Source organism: Penicillium cosmopolitanum (assembly GCF_028827165.1).
Source record: "Penicillium cosmopolitanum strain IBT 29677 chromosome Unknown utg000006l:49.0-5199605.0:1.0-5204138.0, whole genome shotgun sequence".
Classification (NCBI taxonomy): domain Eukaryota; kingdom Fungi; phylum Ascomycota; class Eurotiomycetes; order Eurotiales; family Aspergillaceae; genus Penicillium; species Penicillium cosmopolitanum.
Genome location: NW_026622676.1, coordinates 5,085,397 through 5,100,730, shown reverse-complemented (window position 1 = coordinate 5,100,730; position 15,334 = coordinate 5,085,397). Strand labels below are relative to the sequence as shown.

The following is a 15,334-nucleotide window of genomic DNA, read 5'->3' as shown; positions in this document are numbered from 1 at the left end:
TAATTTCCTCGCCTCAGTCCTTTATTACCAAGCCATCGACAACGGATACGCAAATTATTAACCAGGAAGCCAGGAGTACAGCTTGGTAATGTCTCACGATGCGTTATTCGGCCAGGAGTCCAAGATATAAATAGTTGGGTATTGCCCGTGTCAGGATATAGATGTTGAGAGATTATTGAATATTACTCACCTATTATTGGACCCCGAGAAGCCCAAAAGCATTTTCATTCCAAGGTTGAACTTGAAGTGAATTAGTCCTAGGCGTGGTTATGATCTGATTACAGCGGAAGATATGTCACAACTTATTGTTATTCTCGGTATCACCGGCGTGCAAGTGAGTACCAGTAATCGCCCCTCCAGATCAGATTTATTTGGGTATCCCCGGGTCTTCTGACGCTCAAGCTGAAGAGAAGCTCCGTCGCTGACGCTTACCTTTCGAATCCGGGTTGAAGAATTCGTGGTGTGACGCGCAATCCTACGTCTGATATTGCAAACAAATGGGAGATAAAAGGTGTTTAAATGGTAAAAGGTGACCTTGATGATGTGGCATCCTTGAGGCAAGCTTTTGTGGGCGCCGACATTATTTTCGGTGTCACCGACGTCTGGACAATCTTCAAAGATCTAGAAAACTACGAGAAGATGCAGCCCGGCCAATCACATGGATTCTAAAGCAGAAGCTGCCATCTATGCGGAGTCTCCCTGCTCTGGCTGGAAAATTCTCGCAGGTTCAGGCGCCCATCTATTTTCAGCTCCCCTGGGAGTGGGGACTTCCTACAACTCCGAATAAGGTATGAAGCATTGAATCGCCCCCTCAGAACCTTTTTATTTACAATCCCTGGTGTATTTGGAGGCATTGACCTGTCAGATAGGAACTTGATGTCACCTGGCGAATGTCAGGAATTGGCCCAGGTGACAAGGGCATTCCATTCGGACACGTCCGCAAGGATTTCGGTTCTTGCGTCAGGGCAGTTGCAGAGTCCGAGCCGAATGTCAATCTATTTGCTGTTGAAGAGTATATACAATGGTCAGACTATCTCCGAATCTTCTGTGAAACTCAAGGTTTCAAGTATGGTGGCTATGACGAGCTTTCCTGCGATCGATTCTGCAAGTTGCTCCCTGGAGGTCTTGGTCACGAATTTGCTCAGAAAGTTTTATTCGCACATGAGTTTGGGTACGAAGGTGCTGATTCTGCTGTTGTGCGACCAAACAAGGTATGTTATATCCTATTCGATCTTGTTTCTAGTTAATGACATGGTTGACCTTCTATAGCTTGGTCTGACAATGACATCGTTCCGTGAATACTGTCGAGAGACTGATTTCTCGGCACTAGATGGTGACAAGTGAGGCATTCAACAAAGCTCTAGCTCAACCGGGAGAAACATCAGCTATAACTTAGTACGCGATTACATTTACAATGATTATCTTTGGTTCTGGCATTGATGTTATCTTATTGGCAAAAAATGGAGTGGTTTCAAGGACGCAAGTTACGGACATCGTTGAAGTCACACCAGCTTATTATACCAATTCCGAGCATACTACAATAGAAACATCTACTTCTTTTCATGAGACCTGACCATTATCGTTTTCGTTACTAACTGTTGATGCGGAGCTTCAGCCAGCTCGCTCCTTTGTTGTCAGAATCTACACATTTCATCACTCATTCCATTCGTCAACGCCAACAAATTCGTCTCAAGGGCTGTCGCCGATGCTTTGTACGATGTTCTCACCATCATGGTGAATGTAACGAACTGGTGTTGTTACCATTCATTGATGCCTCATCCCTATGGCACCCACTGGGGGTCCACGCCTACTGTATCTAGCCTTCCATCTCAGCTTCCTCCATATTTTGCTCAAGCTATTACTTTCGTCGAACCGCTACTACTTCCCCTGCGGCGTATGCTACGCCGTATGTTGATCTCTGTGAGTATCTGAGCATCCTCGCAGTGAAAGGAGATTCCTTGTCAATAGAGTAGACCCGCCCAGCGGTGCTTTCAAAGTACTAGATCTTCTATCTATATACTGTGGTACCTGCAGTACTGTCCATGAATTCATACTACTAGTACTAGTACCAGTACTACCCTTATTTACCTTAGCAACTGGCTGTTTTCCCCAACTCTTATACCTAGTGCGTCTGTAGCAAAAAATGGTAATGTCACTTAAACCCGACCATAAAAGGTCGCAGAGCGAGACTACATACCACGCTCAACAGATTTAGAAAAAACAGGCGCAAAAAGCCTCCGAGGTATTTTACGGAAGAACGGATCTTATCAGAGTCCGACTGCTTTCCCGTAGTATTACTTTCTGGAATCCAATATCTTTCACGGGTTAAACCTAGACGACTATTGAATCTGAATTTGAAGATTCTGAGATCCGCCTGGACAAGCAAGTTAAAAGGACAGGATTGGAAAAAGATGCAAGATTGGATCAACGCTTACAGTACCAGAAATCCATCATACCGTATAACATGTGATTATTGCCTAGATCGGTTGCAAAGAGAGGGGCACAAAAGCGGTGGGTGCTGAGTACATTTACTATTGACGCTAATCAAGATCAACTCCACTTCGATCGACAAAATGTAACATTATTTTATGCAGAGACAAACAGATGTCATTTATAACCCCCTATCCTCGCTTAGTCGTTACTATCTCCTGAATGTACCTTTATCAAGTTTCCTTTCTTTCTGCTCCTACGCTTGGCTGGGCAATTTATTTTCCGTGAAAATGCTCGCCTCTATCGTTCCTGTATCGCTGCTCACTGTGATCGGCATACTACTATCTGATGCGCTAGCTCAGGATCCGGACGGTTGGTACAAGACAAATCCTGCTATGGCACGTATCAATCGTGTGGACCAAAATACGCATCAGCTCATCGACGAATTCGGCCGCACCCGGTTCTTCCACGGAACGAACGTTGTGATGAAAGAGCCGCCATGGCATCGTCCGTTTGAGTGGATACCTGGGGTCTCGTCATTTGGAGAGCAAGATGTTCAAAACCTGCATGATCTGGGTGTAAACATCGTGCGACTGGGTCACAGCTGGGCCGGCGCTGAGCCTGTACGAGGATCATACAACCAGACATTTCTTGATATTATGAAGAAGCAGACCAAGATTGCTGAGGACCGGGGTATCTATGTTCTAGTGGATGTACACCAGGACTGTCTCTCACGGCAGTTTTGTGGACATGGCGTACCAGATGTAAGTGAAAGTCAGGGCACATTGGCATTATCGATACTGACACCGCCCCATAGTGGTTTGTGAAGGAAAATTGGGTACCGAGCACCAAGAGATATCCACTTCCTCTCAAGCCAACTTCATTTCCTGTGAATGAAAATGGCTTTCCAACGCCACAGTCACTTTGCGATACTGTCGACTGGTCTTTAAGTTATACATCTGTGGCGGTTGGTAATGCATTTGGGCGGTTATATAACGACTACGACGGGCTGGGAAATGCGTTTGCGGCGTTCTGGAAAAGGCTAGCGTCAGGATATAACGAGGCAACGAACGTGGTAGGCTATAACCTGTTGAATGAGCCGTGGGTAGGCGACACATGGGCAAATCCGACATTGTTGGTACCAGGTGTTGCTGACCATAAGGTCTTAGAGGGGCTTTGGAATCGAGCGGCTCAGCAGATTCGTACCGTGGACAATGACACGCTGATATGGTTTGAAGGGGCCACCCTGGACGTTTTATCTGGTTTCGAGAATGTCCCTCTCGGTGACGGCTCGAAGTCAGTGCATTCATTTCATTATTATAGCCCGCCGCAGCTGGGCTCTATTTCTCAGACGCTCAATAACCGCCATAAGGATAATGAGCGTCTTAGGACCGCAGGTGTTCTGACCGAGCTTACATTCTGGATGGGCAATGAGAAGCAGATGCAGGATCTGACAGATGCCATGGCAGCAACCGATGCAAGCATGGTTTCTTGGATTGGCTGGGCCTACGAGAACCTGTACAATGGCACATCTGGCCGTCCTTATCCTGAACTGGCAAAGCACTATAGCCGTGCATATCCCGCCGCTGTCGCAGGAAATCCCACTAGGTTCAGCTTTTCCGAAAGCTCTGGAAATTTTAATCTACAGTTCACATCTGATCCCAGTATTTCTGCACCCACTGAGATTATTCTTCCCCCGTCCACCTTCCCCAATGGATACGATGTTCATGTCTCTCCCGAGGGCAGCCTACTACAGTACGCATTCGACAAACGTACCTTGGCCCTTTTCCACCCCCGGATATCATGAATACCACGGAAATTTCAATCACGATCTCTGCTAAGTAATTGACGTGTCCGTATGTGGGCGACTGAGTCGCTAATAATGCCGGTGTTCATGTTGAGAGCCATAAATACTCCGAAGCTCCCACAGAATATTGTGGTAAGACTAGAAATCAACGGGTATTTTGTTACATACGCAATTTCTCCATTGCCCGAGTAAAATAAAAGTGCCGCTAGAATTACTAAAATAAAACGGCATATCGGGATCATGAATTCTCTGTCTGAGCATTAATTATGGCGCTATTCTGACATATAACCCTCCTTTGCAATTAATGTTTAAATATATAAGATCGATTGACGCGCTATACCTCACTTCCAAGGCTATCCTTGGGAAACGACACTTTGGATGATCTTCTAGCTACCTTGACTGACTTTAAAAATATTCCTTTAAGCCAGGATAGAATGCAGAAGCCACGCATAGACCAAATAAAACCATGAACTCGGAGAGAACGTGAAATCAAGAACACTACTAACAGCGCAACGAGTGCCCACAGAGGATACCAGACGGCTGATATATAGAATTGCGTCATTCCGAAAATGCTCTGTCGGTTTATTGCTTCGTCAAAATACGCATTCAGTATGGCGAACAATCCCAGACTTACGGCGACCCAGGCTAGAGGAAGAAATCCAAATGCAAAAAAATTTAATCTTTCCATTGCTTGGCCTTGGTTCATTGTTTCAGTATTGAAGGCCTGGTTGGCAAATTCATATTAGTTGGTAGCTTAGAAACTTGGGAAAGGGGGATAATTACTAGATTTATCATATTTTCCAGCTGTCTAATGACATCCTGTGATGTTTCCTCGTGATATTTGATGTCTTCGAGATGGGCTTGCAGTCTCCTCCCTGCAGGATCTTGCCTCCTTTGTGTAGAGTCCTCTGAAGTAACGCACGCGCCTAAGTAGAGCAATCGAGTAAGTGCGGCGGAATGAACACGGAGCTGCTTACGCAGCCACTGCACGTCAGCAGCTTCGTTGTGAAGCTCCAGTGTTAAATTTCGCAAAGGTGGCATATTTTCAAGTTGATAAATCTGGCGATGATAATTTCCAAATTTTTGGTTCATGCCGTTCCAAACTTGGGTCCAGTCGCCAAAGACATGCAATATATCGGCAAATATCCACAATGGTTGATTTCGTAATCGAACCCATCGGGTCGGATTTTCTCCATTGAAGTAGTGCTCAGAAAGGCGTTTGGGTACGCCATGATTTGTGCAAATCAGCCATATATTGGTTTCATGCAGAGGTCTTGGGCTTTCAACCGTTTGACCGCCCCCTGGTGCTTGCAGAATCCAAGTAGCAATTTGATAATATTCGGTACCGGCGTAGCTAGAGGCATTCGAAGGGACTGCGCATGAGGGAAAGTTTAAAAGGGAAAGTATACCTGAATGAACCATGTTATCCTAGATGGACACAAAAAATGTTTCTAGCATTGACATACTACCAGCGTCTTTGTTGGCGCTTGGAATCTCTGGAAGATCTTGCCTATCGGTCCTGCGAGGGTTGACCTTTTTAAGAATGTGTATCGGAAACTTGGGGAAATAGCTCAGTAGTGCTTTGTCCATGGCGTCACTATAAGTATCAATCTGAATAATTCTGCCTAATAATTAATATTCCAGGTAATTCTATGGTAGAACTTGAAGTTCAGACAACTGACCCAACAGACGAGTCGGCAACTTGATCTAGATACATGGAAAGTTGCTGGACAAGATTTGTACCGGCATTCCCTTCGAATTTTTTGGATGAGAATTCGTTCTCAGAGGATGGTTCTGAGCTGAGATTTGATGATGTGCAGCAGCTCCATATTGTAAAGTCATAGTAAATCTCACTGGCACGCTCCATGGTAGTTAGTAACTCCAACCTTGGAAGATTCTGTTTCCGACCTGGAGGCGCTGCGTGGAGGTCCTCAGAAGAGAATTTGCGCGGTATATATATTTATGGATGTGCGGCGTCACCTGAGCAGTTGCCCAGGTACTAGCCTTGGAATTACTCTTCGCCGGGGCGTTTCTGAGGGCGGGATCATCATGAGCCTCCTGGGCAGTCACGGTGTTTTTAGATCTAAGCTGAAGTTATTGGTCCGGGCCAATCACATTGGGGTTTACACCGAGCTCTTGCATACTCCACTTGATGTCCCAAGGTAGGGTATTTTTGCCTCAGATAAATACGAGATTCGAAATTTCCATTATGTTATTCTTGGAGATCCCAATTAGCCCAAACATAGGTACTCACTTGCAGACCTCCTCGGTCGAATATATAGTACAGCATAATATTGGAAATTACTAGTAATACTTAGGTAGGAGCGAAGCATCTGCCTGCCGGCCACAAACTTGAATTTCAAAGGATCTTGGTAATTACGATGGGGGTTCTTCCAGATATATCTCAGAATTGTTGCCCAGAAAGTCTTGGAAGTAAGCATCCATGCTCAGACCCCCTGTGACGGTCTTTGCGTCGAAACTCAAAATTCGCCCGCTACTCCAAGGCTTACCTGATTAGTCCTAAGGACGTGTCATCAAGGTAGCGCACCCAAAGGGGCGCTGTGCTGACATGCGGACTCTTCAATCCTAATAGCCAATAAACAATGTGGTTCCCCGAGAGAACGCTGATGAGTAAATCCTTTTATCGCAATTTTTGAGCCTCGTGACGTCTTTCGACGGTTCATGCAGTTTGATGACCCGCCAGTGCTGAACATTGCGGGCCGGCAAGAGCGACCCGATGCTCCGCCCTCAGAACGAGGGCCACCCGCGAATAAGAAGACTTCTTAGACCGATGTAGAGGGTCCGTGTTGCTGTGCTAAGACTGTTAAATGAAGTCCGCCCGCAAGCGCAGATATCTTAGTTACCGAGCCACAACATTAGACGAGGGTCTGATGCGCTCCTCGCTTAAAATTAGACTGCAGACAGGGACGATCGTGATTCTTTCATAAATTCCCTCTCCGACGACCATAAAAACTACCTAAAAGGCCCTGGGGGCTGCGGCGGACTTTGACTATCTTTTGAAGGCTAAGAATCCACCCTCTTGCTGCGTAAATTGGGCCTCTCGGGGTGCAGAAATCTTGAGATGGTCAGAGGTGACGCGCCATTTAAAGTAGGGCAGCAGTGCGCGACAACTTAAACTAGTATATGCAATGATGTACCCAAACACAAAGATCCCCCGCAGCATAATAAACAACTCTTTCCCCACTTTCAAGTTGACTTTACTCTACCCCGGAGCGGTACTTCTGCTACGTAAACTATAAGCGTGTGGCTCTTGTCATTACTTGAATCTTTCACTGGTCCTATCTACTCAGTTCTGTACCACGTCATCAGATTTAGGATGCGACCTGCCTGGAAATCCGACTGTTGCGACACGTGCAGGAAGCGGAAGGTCAAGGTATATTAAAGACTTGGAAAGCGAATTTTCATACATTAACACCTGCATATAGTGTGATAGAAAATACCCGATATGCCTAAGATGCTCTAAGTCTAAGTATACGTGCGTACGTCGTTATCCAGATGGTATTTTGGTCCATGTTCCTCGAGCGAAATCGGTTGTTTTGTCCACTACTCGGGCAACCGGTACTCCATGGCATCAACTACTCTTTGGGGTGGAACGTCTTCCAAAAGTCCCCTCCCCGGGCTGTCTATACCAGATCCAATTTCTAGCATATTTCCTTGCGGAGTTTATTCCGACAAACTCGACTAGTCTTCAGACATTTTCCTACTTTGAGAATTTACCCAGCCATCATATCAGAAGCGCTTTTATCGATATTGGCTCTACTGCACTCAGCCTGGTATACTTAGGACAGGTTCATGGCGACAACCATCTCGTACATTTGAGCTTGAGATATTATCAGTTGCTGCTTGAGGGGGTCCGTAGAAAGATGGCAAAACCCCCCACTGAAGATGTCATTATTTGTGCGGCAATTCTTAGCATGTATGAGGTATACGATTCATTTCGGGTTTATAATCCATATCCATGTCTTGACATATTACTAGGTTTACCATCCACTCCAACAATCTTCATGGTCGACTCATGTGCGTGCCGCGTGCAACCTTATTGCGACTCGTGCACCAGACACCCATGTTGACTCAAGCATATTATGCTTTGTACGAACACTAGGGGTAAGTGATAGTCTCTACACTTTGCCGGCTCTGATGGCTTACATTTTGATAGTTTTATGAAAGCATAGGTCGCCGCAAAGTCACATTCCCGCAAAACTCTCTATATGACAAAATCTTTTCAAAGAATGAGCCATTCGAGGAGCTTTTGAGCATTGTCCTCACTCTACCTAGGTTGGAATGGCTTCATGATAAATCCCAGCAGACAGTTCTTGCAGAACATATGTTCCTTGCCCAGTTCAGAGACACATATCACCAACTTCGACAGTGGTATCTCGAACTTTTGCACAGTCAGAAGTCTTGCTCTTTTATATTCAGAGCGGCTAAATCTGGCGAACTTTCTTTTGTTGCAGATCATCCGGAACTTGAAGACACGTTTCCAGAGGTCATTATGTTTTCTAACCGATATTCCTGCCAACTTTTCCTCCTGTGCTGGACCGGGTTCTTTGTCTTGAATTACGAAGCTTCTAAGTTCATGAGATTGGTAAATACCACGATCGAGGTTGCTCAAGATTCCCGTTCATCATGTCCCCCCCCGGTATAACTGTCCACTCCTTGGTCATGAATCCACACTTACTGATTGGTCCGGCTCTTCGGACCAGGGAGTTAGTGGAGAAATTTCTAGAGTCGACGCACGCAGCGAAGTCTTTGCGAAGCGAATTTGTCAGTCGTTGGTCTATGCAGACAAGCACACTAATGCTTCTGCGATGAAGCTGATTCTGATAAATCCGCTGTGGATCCTCCAGCAATATTTCTTTACAAAAAAGGATTACCGGCGTTCATTGTGGTGCCGGTGTGCTCTTCAAGCTATCCCACCTCAAAAGGTGGGCTTTGGTTCCCTTCTCACAAAGCTTTCGATTCAGCAGTATCAGGCGCTTGGCAACAGTACCGGTTAACTCAGAAATTGCAAACTGCTCCTGCTTCCCTTTCTTGATTTTTCTTTCCTGATTTGTTCAAATGTAATGTCGTTTTGACCGCATGCAAGAGTTGCAAAGAGCATGTGCTTGGGGCTGGAAAAAGAGGAATTGGTGCATTATACTCCACTTCTCAGCTCCTAAAGGGATCTTCTGGACTCACTGACGGTCACTACAACTTGCCGATACTAGGGTACAATTGTGACTCGGTAGATTTGATTATGCGGTTTTTCTAAGGATAGTAATTTCCCTGACTGCATAATTGTGATTCATGATGGGCGTTCAACAAAGGCGAACGATCAAGTTCGTCCCAGACTGCGTTCTACCTCTCATTCAACTACTTAATGTGTCATCAAAACGTTCTAGTTTAATTGTAAGTCATTTCTAGCAAAAATAAAAGACCAATTATATACTACAAGGAGTCCATGCCCTAACTAATGTTTCGTGCAAAGTGTAGGTAGTACTAATGCTACTAGTGACCCAGCCTTCTTGGCCTACGTAGCTACTAGCACTTTTTATTGGTATATAGTGTATGCAAATATGTGCCAGCCCTGGAGCGGGTCAATAGCATACTAGCCATCACTCAACAAACACCATCCCAACTTCAACTTGACCTCCAACTGTACGATGTGGAATTTTCTATATCGGTCGATATTTCTTTTTTTTTCAATTTTCTTTCTTTACAGTCTGTTTAAATTCAAACCGAACAATTTACGCCGAGAATAAAAGACCTTTCAACACAGCAATAACTGTGATAGTTTGATCCAAATACCACGATCCCAACCTTGAGAAATAAATCTCTCGGCAATTTGGGAATCACGAACGAAGCGAAGATAAAGCAATAACAGCAAGTTTTTGACAAAGGAAACAATCTCAAACAAGAGAAATAGTGGGAAATTTTTCTTTGCACTTTGAGGGCGCCAGGGGCTGCAAGAAATGGGAACAAAGAATGCGAACGCAGTTCTCATCAGGTATAGATATGAAACAAGTCTTCTCTCAATCTACACCTGACTAACCACAGGGAGAGATACACTGCCGGCTGCTACTCATAACTGCACTGGCAGTACTGCTCAAGGTGGTATAACTTGAGCCATTGAGTGGGGTGGTGTTGGCAATAACCTTTGCTCTCAAGGCTGATCGGATCTCGTCAACACTTCGATCTTTCCATCCCGAATACCCGTCCTTACTTAGCGGATAGAGCGGGAGGTTATCTTCGTGTGCAGTGAAGTCTTCAACCTTAGGTGCAGGGGATGCTGTGATGACATCCAGCTCTTGGGCAATCTGATGGCAGTATGAATCGAGGGGAAGATCATTGACATCATCACCAAAGGGGTTTTCGATTTCGCGGCCAATGGCAGCAATACCAAGAATGACGTATGCGGCGGCTTCGACATGTTAGTAGGTCGTGACGGTCGAGGAACCTATACTTACCAATTGATCCTGGGATTGAAACCCAGGATAGAGAGCCATAGAGTTGGAATGGAAGAACCAGCACATAAATCCAAGTAATCTGTGCAATCGATATAGTATACGCCGCTGGGAGAGGAGTGTCTAGGACGCTTTCTGTGCCAGTGACGACTTCAGTGAGAGAAGTCAGGCAGTTCACTAGGCTACCTAGTCAGAGTTTGGCTAGTCAAGTAGATATATTAATATCTGATCTCACCCGCTTGCGTCTGATAAACGCTCTGAGAAAGCGTGTCATTGGAGATACACTCGTTGATATAAACCGAGAGATGATTTAGGATCTCCAACGGCAGATGGCCTAGAGGCTTTTTTGCCCTTTTGATCTGTTTCCTTGGATTTGACTCGGCGAATGAAAGAGATAGGTATTCTCCAACGGATTTCCAAAGGGATTTCTGCGGAGGCACAAGGCGTTGGGTGTCGTGAGCCTCTTTGGCAAATGTATTCAGATGCCCCACTAAGCCTGCCAGATCATCATATCCAACATCTGGCTCGAAACGAAGTTTGTGCTTAAGTGCCACTGCAAAGGCCAGGATCAGATTTATTGCAGTCAACTTTTGGAGAAGGTCCTCTTTCCTAAGCTCTCCATCACGTTCGATTATATTGATCCAGATGGTACGCGCAAGGTTTCGGGATGACTGGTGGAGCAAAGTCCAATATCTTCGCCCAGAGGCCCATCTGCATTCTGTAAGTATTTTGAATGTATAGAATGGAATATTGCTACCTTTCATAGCCATTAGAGCTTTGGAATGAGAGCGACAGGCCCACAACGAGCCCGGTAACGGTCAGCAGTATGTTGTCAATTCCGACTAATAAAACTTGGTATTAGTTATACATTATCCACTGGCAACTTTCGGGTACAAAGGACCGACGATTGTAAATATATTTGCAGACTACAGTCACAGTCGTCGACCAAATTGCCACGAAAATAAGCGGAATAATCAATTTTGGCAACACACTGCCGTGCATTCGGAAGGCTATGGGCCATTTTGTGTGTTGGTTCATATCACGAGGTCCATGCTAGCACCATTATTAACCTCAATACTTTGATTTTGATTTTGATTTTTTTTTGATTTTCAAAAAAGAAAAAGGAAAAAAAGAGAGTGAGACAAAGAGAACCTTTCAGGGATAGACGTACAAAGTATCGAACCAATTCACTAGAGTTCCGGCGCCTCAGCGTGCAGTGAGTCTCTCGGGGATTCACTATATTTTCAACAAACGTAGGACGGGGGTGGTACGAGGTCCGGGAGCTAAAAGCTCCGGTGGCAGGTCGGCTTCTATGTCATGGTTGCAAAAGTGCACAGGCTCAGGCTCAGGCCCAGAACGAAGATCATGCAGAAGAACTGCAGGTTGTTCGTGTCTGCTCAATACTTTCATACCCGCAGCAGGTGCTGCAGTTTGTTCTTCAGTATCGAGTACAAGCACCATGCAAATTTGATTCGGAGACGATCGAAAATGTTGAATTTTCAGGAGTCGTTGAATAAGTTGGATCTGTTCTTTGGCTTTCTTTTTTTTTCGGCCTGCAACGCAGTGTGAATGAGCGAATGGCTCTGCAGATATGGTAATGAATGACTGAGGTGAATAGAGATAAATGAGTGACTAGGGTGAATGAAGATGAATGGAGAAATTATTGAGTTGAAGATAGGGAGCAGGATTATATGAGAGATCTGTCGTGTTTTCTGGGAAAACGGTTGATCACAGGCCCCACTACGCGTCAAATGTGTTCATCCTTTTTCTCGTTCCCTACAGATGCTTACAAAGCTTACCGGCATCTTTCTGGCTGAGAAATGAAAATTATCCAGATTATCAGCTACCCAATAAAGTGAATCTTCGCATGAAAATGCCAAATGGCAGATAGCATAGCTTCACACTGTTTATATTCCTGTCTCCGGCCCTTCATCGACTAAGCACTTCAGGAGCAGAAACTTCAAAACAGAGATCAGCACGGGAATTGAAATCCATGCAATAGAAATTACGGAGTATATGGGTCAGGCAACAGGCACAGGCCGGTCCAGCCTTTGTTGATCCCCCTTTTCCCCAATTTGCCGAAAATTCCAGAAATTCCACCTCCCACTTACCATCAAGCACTTTTAGTTCGAACAATTCTACAACTATATACATTCGAATTGAAGCAGGGCCTTCGCACAGCTTGATTTGGATCAATTTATGGTTACCTTTACTTTGAGTCTAAATGGGAGGAGGTGCACCTTGTATCCCAGTCAGTCAGGCAGGCACGCAAGCAGGCAGGAGATACTCTCCAACGTTGCCCAGGTGGGACTTTCATGGAGTTGGAGAATCCGATTGGTCTGTAAGGGCTGCCAAGTGGAGATACTCCGCCGTGATGTAACGACCGTCGATTGAAACACGGCATATTCAAGTCTTGGGGCATGGCCAGGCCGTAATAGCCAACCTGGATTTCAATCTTGCGTTATTTTTAAAATTACTGGCAAATATTGAATACTGCCATGAATATTGAGAGAGTTGGTGAAATGTATGATAATAATAACTGACTAACAAGGAGGGAGGTTGTGATAACATAGGCCGATCGTGAATGGCCTGAGGCATCCTGCCTCAACAAACATGAACCTATCCCAGGGCTTCAGTAAGTTGCTTGGCCTACTCATCCTTAGCAGCTGTACTAGCATTTATACTTTGATTTGTTGCAAGATCGCATTAAGTGAGCTCTTCGTAGTATCTCGAGTTTCTTGATTGACAGTTCCCTTGTTGGCCAACATGCAAATTTCATACAAAAACAGTTGCGGGATTTCAAGGCCTGGTCCCATTTCCCCGATCTCATGCTTGCAGAAATTGCTAGCTATGTAGACATTGTGATTAACACTACTTATGGTAATGCACGTCAATCCTATAATCATAGAGACTATGCCATCGACTATCTACAGACGTACAAATTTAATGAAACCATTTGTCTTGTGTAGCTTAGCTGCAGGTTTTGCGATCTATTACTTAGCAATACACGGTATTTGGATCTAGTGCTCTTAATTCAAAAGTAAGGATGAGTGGAAACTGTTTGGTTCATGATCTCTTCCATACAATCCCAGTGTTCCACAATGCAAGAGCCAATGGTTCTATAGACGTCATAAACATTGTATGGCGCCTGTCCATCCGTCAATGCCTTGATGTGAATTGTTGTGTACTCCAGGCCGACCATCACTCTCGCAACCTGTGCTTAATATTAGTGAATTGCTTTCTTAATAAGTTTCAGATAAGAACCAATTACCTCGAATGTATCCCCTCCTTCACTGAATAATGGATTCAGGGATTCAATAGCTTCGTCTCTCCCATCAAGGATATTCGGATTATGCTGAACATAATTCGCTGCAACATATTGATCAAAAGCCCCCTTGACATCCTTCTCGATGTAGAAAATATGTGCAAACCGATCCATTGCTTCCTGTAGGTCAGACTGGTCTAGGAAAGCGTGTGTGGTTGTCGGACAAATAAATTTTCTGATGTAATCTGTGTTGGCCCCTTCCGAACGAGGATAGAAGGCAGATGTGAGCCCGATAAATATCGTGCTCAAATGAAGAGCGAACAAGGTTAAGGATAGCATCATCTCCAAGACGATATGCTGCGAGCTGAATATGCCATGAGAAGAAAGTTTTAATTTTTCACTTACAGCCCTGGAATGTGCCTATTTCATTCTATTTATCTACCGACTGGTAGATAAATACTACTTGCCAAGTTGCCGAGTGGACTGGGCACGGGGTGGGAACTACTAGTAACTGCTAGTTAGTACCTAGTAGTATTGCTGCCGATGTGGACGCGACCGATGTGGGCGAAGTTTAACTAGTATACACCCGTGGACTGAGGCTTCTACCAGGAAAGGCCTAGGGGAAATGACATATCCCATACTAGCATTAAAATATATATATTATTACCTACCCACTACCGAGATCCAAACTAAAACTCGAAGGAACTTGAAGTGTACGTTGAAATTGGTATGTATATCCATATGGTATATAGGGGATACTGCTGGGTACCCCGCAAACAGTACCCTAGTTCCAAGGTTAGTAGCTTCAACTTCCAATTTTTATCCGCACCTGGGGCAAAGAAGAGAAATATGAAAGTTGCTCTTGTCCACGGGTAAGGGTGCTCTCGGTGGTAGCAGGCTATCTGAGGTGTATCCATGGATAAATATTCATATTGTAGTACTAGTAGGATTACAGTGCCCACGAGTACGCTACCCGCGGAGTGGTTGTTTGAAAAATCCCGCCGTCTGAGGATTCTCCACAACTTTCTCGGGGACTCGGGACAAATTCCGCAGTTGTACCCAGTTGTACCCATTTGCATCATAGGAAACCTTTGATTCACCGCCGAGGCCCGCCCGTCCCCTTCCTTCATCCGCTACATAGTCCGTCCACGTCTGCAGGTCCACAGTCCACAGCCCACCGCTCGCACTTCCTGCCAAAAGGAAATTGAACTACACAGACGCTAAGCTTTGCCATTCAGATAATACTCTCAAATGCCCCCCCCCCCAAAAATCCCGTCATCCCGTCATTGCGGTCCTGTACCAGGCCCTTGCGCCGCGTATGTATGACGGTGTTAGCAAACTGCGGAGATCGACGGTGTCCAAGTGGAG

At 45.1% G+C, this 15,334-nt stretch overlaps 5 protein-coding genes across 5 annotated transcripts; 2 read left to right on the top strand and 3 right to left on the bottom strand.

Moving 5' to 3' along the window:
* Positions 1–890: 890 nt before the first annotated feature.
* N7509_006443 (CAZyme family GH35) lies at positions 891–1,247 on the top strand (the record flags this gene model as incomplete). Its single annotated transcript, XM_056631080.1, has 1 exon — positions 891–1,247. The coding sequence occupies one exon, from the start codon at positions 891–893 to the stop codon at positions 1,245–1,247; it is 357 nt and encodes a 118-aa protein (XP_056490382.1).
* Positions 1,248–2,720: 1,473 nt separating this feature from the next.
* On the top strand, positions 2,721–4,237 carry N7509_006442 (putative endoglycoceramidase; the record flags this gene model as incomplete). The annotated part of the gene is made up of 2 exons (XM_056631079.1): positions 2,721–3,194; positions 3,248–4,237. 2 exons carry the CDS (start codon positions 2,721–2,723, stop codon positions 4,235–4,237), a joined length of 1,464 nt encoding a protein of 487 aa, XP_056490381.1.
* Positions 4,238–5,906: 1,669 nt separating this feature from the next.
* On the bottom strand, positions 5,907–6,104 carry N7509_006441 (uncharacterized protein; the record flags this gene model as incomplete). The annotated part of the gene is made up of 1 exon (XM_056631078.1): positions 5,907–6,104. One exon carries the CDS (start codon positions 6,102–6,104, stop codon positions 5,907–5,909), a length of 198 nt encoding a protein of 65 aa, XP_056490380.1.
* A 4,180-nt stretch (positions 6,105–10,284) lies between these two features.
* On the bottom strand, positions 10,285–11,722 carry N7509_006440 (uncharacterized protein; the record flags this gene model as incomplete). The annotated part of the gene is made up of 5 exons (XM_056631077.1): positions 10,285–10,658; positions 10,705–10,878; positions 10,937–11,412; positions 11,459–11,543; positions 11,638–11,722. The coding sequence occupies 5 exons, from the start codon at positions 11,720–11,722 to the stop codon at positions 10,285–10,287; spliced, it is 1,194 nt and encodes a 397-aa protein (XP_056490379.1).
* A 2,013-nt stretch (positions 11,723–13,735) lies between these two features.
* Positions 13,736–14,140, bottom strand: N7509_006439 (nuclear transport factor 2 family protein; the record flags this gene model as incomplete). The annotated part of the gene is made up of 2 exons (XM_056631076.1): positions 13,736–13,915; positions 13,973–14,140. 2 exons carry the CDS (start codon positions 14,138–14,140, stop codon positions 13,736–13,738), a joined length of 348 nt encoding a protein of 115 aa, XP_056490378.1.
* Between the last annotated feature and the right edge of the window lie 1,194 nt (positions 14,141–15,334).